This window comes from Xenopus laevis, chromosome 4L (genome assembly GCF_017654675.1).
Source record: "Xenopus laevis strain J_2021 chromosome 4L, Xenopus_laevis_v10.1, whole genome shotgun sequence".
Taxonomy (NCBI): domain Eukaryota; kingdom Metazoa; phylum Chordata; class Amphibia; order Anura; family Pipidae; genus Xenopus; species Xenopus laevis.
Window position 1 is genome coordinate 95,841,224 of NC_054377.1, and position 6,624 is coordinate 95,847,847.

The 6,624-nt window shown below is 40.1% G+C and overlaps 1 protein-coding gene across 1 annotated transcript in view; it reads right to left on the reverse strand.

Moving 5' to 3' along the window:
* Positions 1-4,826, reverse strand: part of dhx9.L (DEAH-box helicase 9 L homeolog) — a 38,542-nt gene extending 33,716 nt beyond the window's left edge. The window contains 5 exon segments of the mRNA NM_001093914.1: positions 531-655; positions 1,788-1,896; positions 2,179-2,319; positions 2,982-3,110; positions 4,817-4,826. Of these exon segments, the coding sequence (NP_001087383.1) occupies positions 531-655; positions 1,788-1,896; positions 2,179-2,319; positions 2,982-3,092 (486 nt within the window). The 5' untranslated portion in view covers positions 3,093-3,110; positions 4,817-4,826.
* Positions 4,827-6,624: the final 1,798 nt, after the last annotated feature.

A 6,624-nucleotide genomic window follows, 5' to 3' on the forward strand; every position in this document is an offset into this window, starting at 1 on the left:
GGCTATTTGCTCTCCTAGATATTCCGGGAAGCGTGACTAGGTTATTTAGAATGCAACAAAGGGCAAACACTTACATTCTGTTCCAGTTACCCTTTAAACTGAAAGCTTTGGAGAGATTTTCATTCTTAAAGCCATTGATCTAATAGGACACTATTTTCCTACAAAATCACAACGTCTACCGCAAAAGAGTTTATATTTGTTGCCTTGAGAAAAATTAAAAGCCATAATTCCTCCATGGTGTGCCCCACATAAATACGATCAGTAATCAAAACATATTGTAGTGGTCAACATCGACTGCAAGCTGCATTTAACAGAAAAAAATCCACATTACACATGTATATACATACACTAGATATAAGGGGACTAAACTGCTAAAGTTCCCTTATTTGCTTTCATTTTTTAACGGAGTAGTAAACTAATAAATAAAAAAATGGTTGGTTGCTATGGCCAACTGCACAGATTTTAACACCTGTGTTTATAAATAAAAACCCTAATATTTCTATACTTCTTAGTTTGTATAATAAACTTACAGCCTGAGCCTCCTGTTCCTCCCTCTTAGCATAATAATCTTTCAAGTTAGCGCCACGTTCCCACTGGGCACCTCCACCATATGCAGGAGGGTTAAAGCCTGTATTACTTCGCATAGGTGCAGCACCTTGGAGAAAAAAAAATTAGAAAAACACACAAGAAGCCATGGATGATATAAAATGGAAGAAACAAATATAAAGCAAACATAACAGGCATTTCTGACATTTGGATTTTTTTTCTATACAGATTTCACAATTGTAAAAAAAAATACGAGACAAAGGAGATGATAGTAGGAGTGAGAAGATTTAGAAGCTGAGAAAAGAAGAGCAGATGGATTGTTTATTTGGTCAGAACCATTCAGGTGTCTCTAGGGTCTCTACGGTTCAAATATTTTAATACAGGTAGTCCTACATTTTCCTAAGGATGGGTCTCTAGCTTGAGTGTCAGTTAGCCATATTGTCCCAAACCGCTTGGCCGTGTAGGTCAATTTTTGACTGGAAAGGGTTTCGTTGATCAGTTTTGTTCCAAAACCCAGTAATGGAGGCTCTACAGCCATCCAGGTCATCAGAACTGCTGTTTTAGCATAGCAAAGAAGTTTTAGAAGACACTGCCTATCATTGGATTTCCCAATAGACAAAGTGCAGGTGACCGTGCATGTAGCAATTCCAGGAAGGTCAATATCATATACACAAGTAATTCAATCCAGAATTGTTGTATGCTAAAACTCTTAACTGGATCAAAACAGTCTTGCAATAGAAAGGTGAAGAACTTACTAAGGGGTCTACTTGTCTCTGTAAGTAGCATTTAGACATGGTTTCAGTGATATGTGGTGCACCGATATGGCAAGCTGCCAAAGTTTCTTAATTCCAAATGGCAGTTCAGGTAAAATTGAAGAGGTTTTTGGCTCGAAACCCAGGGAGTTAGGAAATTCACACAAGGTTTCTTTAAAGAGTGCTTGAGCAATCTTAAATAGGACCCCAAGTCTCTTGCACATGCATCTAGTACCTTAAACTATTTTATAGGATATGACTGGTGAATTATAAAGAACAGAGGAATTTTGTGAGGAGGACTGTTTACAATTGGGGTTAATAATGGGCTGTACGGCATGATGATCAGTGGTGTTCCTGTAACATACTGCCTACTGGCTCAGCATTTGGATTCGCCCACTGACACGTTTGTCAGTAGATAGTTTTACTATCAAGTCTTCTCATATCACATAACATTTTCAGCATTTGCTGTTTAATCTTGTGAGCACTTACCACTGGATTCAGCCTGTAGGCTCAGGTGAGGAGGCAATGGCCCCCCAGTGGGACCAGAAAATCCTTCAGATTTAAGGGATGCTCCATCTATGGAGTCTCCTAGTTCAGCCTGAAAGAAGTCGAGGATGACAATTCATAAAATTCCAAATTACGCTAAACTTCTGAAAAGTCATAGGAGCAAGTGAAATTACAATTACAGCTTTTATCATTGAAACTGTATGCAGTAAAAAAAAAGTATAAAATGATGGAAGTCTTCAAATCAGGTAAGGTAAAATTTAAGTTTTACTGTATATTCTGTAGTGAATTGATTCATACAGGACACTGCAACACCATACCACAGTCTCCTGGGTACTCTTTGGATTACAAGCATTAAAAAAAAAATGTAACAAACCCCAAGTGATGGCACTTCATCACTTCTCATTTCCCCAACTCGAACCAGGTAGTTAACAAAATCCCGGGCAGAGTTTGTCTGAGCATCTTTTTTGTTGGTGGAGTTACCCATACCAATGTAGTTGAAGCCATCAATTCGGACCTAGGGAGAATAATAAAGCATAATAAATTTTCAGTTTGTGTCACCTAAAATTATTAACTTTTGATTATTAATGATACAACACCTGTAAAGAAAATCTACCTGATCTTGAAACAATATTTATTGATATTTGGGCATCAGAGATGTCACCAACTAAAACTTTTAAAATCATCTAGGGGATTTACTAGTTTTGGAGCTCATTTGCATCATAGCATCAATCAGACAGTTCACCAAGCAGTCTAAGGAGGCCTTTTTTGCATCTGAATTTCTTAAATAATATAAAGCACTGGTCAGGTAGTGATAGCATCTAGTGCCAACCTGCACGTTATCTGGCTGATTGACCCACATAGCAGTCAGATGGCTCGAGAAGACATGAATCACCTAAATCAACTTTTTACAGATCAACAGAGCTGCCAGTGTGGCTTACACAATCTATACCTACGTAAGCAGTGTAGCTCATTAGTAGCAATTATGTGCAAAAAATCCACAAACTGCTAGGCAACACTGACCGAGCTAGCAGCAGCTAAAGGAGTATGCAATCCCATGAAGATGCAGAGATAAAATACTAACATCATCTAGATAATACCCAGGTCAGAACCATGGAGGCAAAGTGTTTAACTGCAATCAAAATATATGCAAATTAAGGATTATAACTTAAAACATACCTCACACATGAACTTTTGACGATTCTTGTTTCCTGCTGCACGGATCTCATAGTTTGGGGTTAGTTTCTTCTTGCCACACCAGGCATATAAGAAGTTCTTGATGTCAGCCATGATGTAATGTCAGCTGTGCTGTATTGTAAACACATAGACTTTTAGAACAAATACAATTGTAACAAGTCAAGTCATGAAGATCAGTTCACATATGATGTTATCACTTCAGGGCCAGTAACAAATATAAATTTTGCTTCCAAATCGCTCTAAACATAGTTTTGGCTAAAATGAGAACTAAATACAATATAATACTATCCAGCCAAATGCAAAGGTTTCACTTTATAGTATTAAGCGAAAACCTTCGGAGTTGGGCCAACCTGTCCAGTTTGTTGCCATCTGTTCAGTTTTGACCCGGACTTAAAGGGGTTGTTCACATTCCAAACACATTTTCAGCAGAGCTGTTTTCAGATTGTTCTCCAGAAATTTTTTCAATTACTTTAAATTTTTTACTGTTTTTCCAAAATCTGAGTTTAAAGTTGAATGTCCCCATCTCTGGTGTTTCAATATGGCAGCTCAGTAATTCAGGTGCAGATTCTGAACTGTTAAAATTTTGCAACATTTAGTGGATACATTTCTCAGCAGCATCTCTGGAGTATTAGCAACTATTGTATCAATTCTAACAGCTGTCTGTAATGAAACCCTGAGATTCTGCTCAGCAGGGACAAAGATAACATGTATAAACTAAATGTATCCATTTCGAACAGTTTATAGAGTCGGTGACCCCCCCCCCCTTTCCAGAGCTGCTTTAGAAGGTTAAAATGAAACTTTACACTTCAATATTAGAAGAAAAGGTCACACACAGAAAATAGAAAGTAATTGGAAAGAGTCTTGGTTTCAGATTGTTCACCAGAAGTAAACTGGACTGAAAAAAAATGTTGGAAGGTTAACAACTCCTTTAATTTGTTTCCAACTTCATTCTGTTTAGAGCAGAGTGTAATTTTCTATATCAGAAACACACCTTTTCCGCTAGGGCCCAGAACAGGGGACGCATACAGGGCCCAGAACAGGGGACGCATACAGGGCCCAGAACAGGGGACGCATACAGGGCCCAGAACAGGGGACGCATACAGGGCCCAGAACAGGGGACGCATACAGGGCCCAGAACAGGGGACGCATACAGGGCCCAGAACAGGGGACGCATACAGGGCCCAGAACAGGGGACGCATACAGGGCCCAGAACAGGGGACGCATATAGGGAACAGAACAAGGGACGCATACAGGGCCCAGAACAAGGGACGCATACAGGGCCCAGAACAAGGGACGCATACAGGGCCCAGAACAAGGGACACATATAGGGCCCAGAACAAGGGACACATATAGGGCCCAGAACAAGGGACACATATAGGGAACAGAACAAGGGACACATATAGGGCCCAGAACAAGGGACACATATAGGGCCCAGAACAAGGGACACATATAGGGCCCAGAACAAGGGACACATATAGGGCCCAGAACAAGGGACACATATAGGGCCCAGAACAAGGGACACATATAGGGCCCAGAACAAGGGACACATATAGGGCCCAGAACAAGGGACACATATAGGGCCCAGAACAAGGGACACATGTGGGGCCCTTTCAGCATAATGAAAGGGGTCTGTATAATAAAACAGCCATTTGCTCTACAGAAATAATGCAATTGTTAAAATATTATGCACGCTCAATAAAGTAAGTACTCTGTTTTGCGTGCAGAGTAAAGCGAGCACGACAGAGGGATGAAAACATAGATTTAGTTTGCTGGATATGCCAAAATGATTACAAAAAGCCTCTACAATCAAAATGTACCTGTAACTTCCCCGGCACCGAAACCTAGATGGACAATACAAGCACTGCCGTGGAGAAAATGGACGCGCTGTTCTTACACGTCATAATATGCGACAACAAGCGCCATTCTCTACTGACCAATCGTATTCGAGAAGGGAGGGCCACGCTATAACTCATACATTTTCATTTCAATGTAGGGCTCTAAGAGTTGCTGATGAAGCAGGAGATTAAGTAGAAATGATGCAACCCGAAAGTTAACTGTCCTTACTTATTTGTAGATATTCTTGGCAAGACATCATCATTTCCCGTTTCAAATATGGCCGCCGAGCAATGGCGCGGGATGTACCTTTGTTAAAGGGGAAATGGAATCAGAGAACGCGGATGCTGCTTGTCGATAATAAATATAGTGGCGAGGTTGCAATTGAAAACGCTGCATTGTGTCTATATCCATATCTGTCAACTATGTAAACCGCTATAGTCACTGGAAGTGTCCACAGAAAGGCCACGTGTTTTATTGTTTATAGCATCAACATATTCCACGTTACTGTACAGAGATTATACATCATTTATTGTCCCCGTGGAGCTTACAGTCTTTATAAAGATCACATTCAGAATGGTCGATAGAATTGAGTATTGGACCAGGGTTTTAGGCCCCTACCCCGGCTGTAGCCAACCTACCTGATCTTTCTGCTATTGGATACTTCCCACTGCCCCGCAGATCTCAGGCAGGTAGAAAGCCTGGGCCATGGGACCTACTGGGATTTTTCAAAGTGCCTCATCTGCCCTGCTAGAATTCAATCTAGGAACCCAGCACTATAAAGCAAATTCTAATTACTGTACAGCTGCTTTCAACCTATGCTTTCACTCTAATAAATGTTACTTTGAAGGGGTTCTTGAGACCATTACTGTGATTAGGATGTCCTATATTACATAGTTCATACCTCCCAACTGTTACTTTTTCGGAGGGACAGTCCCTCTTTTGACAGCTCAACCTGCAGTCCCTCATTTGTACTGGAAAGTCCCTATTTTCTCTGCACCGAACAGCCAGAAAAAGAAACAAGGTTTCTAACTTAATTGGCTTTTAGCAGATAGCACAGAACAGTTAACAGGTGCAAATAAGATTCTTTGTAACAATTTTGAGACACAAAAAAACAGTTTAGATAAGGAGAATTATTTTCAAACTTTCATAAGCTGCCAAATTTTGTAAAATGAACATGGTAATTAGAGGGTGTGGCCACAGAAAGGGGCATGGTCAAAAAACAATTTCCGCACTACTTGCATACAAATTTTGGGAGTTATGCATAGTAAGTTAGGTTGAAAAAAGACACATGTCCATCAAGTTCAACCTTTTAACTTTTTTTAACTACTAGTTGATCCAGAGGAAGGCAAAAAACTCCATATGAAGCCTCTCCAATTTGCCTCAGAGGGGGAAAACATTCCTTCGGACTAATCTCTGGATCAACTTGTACCGTATAACTATCTTCCATAACCCTGTATTCCCTCACTTGCTAAAAGCCATCCAACTCCTTTTTAAAGGAACAGTTCAGTATAAAAATAAAAACTGGGCAAATTTTATAGTCTGTGCAAAATAAAAAATGTTTCTAATATAGTTAGTTAGCCAAAAATGTAATCTATAAAGCTGGAGTGACTGGATGTGTAATATCAGAACACTACTTCCTGCTTTTCAGCTCTCTAACTCTGACTTAGGCAGCGACTTGACTGTTCAGTGAATTTGCAATTGATCCTTAGTATTCAGCTCAGATTCAAAAGTAACAGATATGACACATGTGCCCCCCCTCAAGTCATTGATTGGTTACTGCCTGGTCACC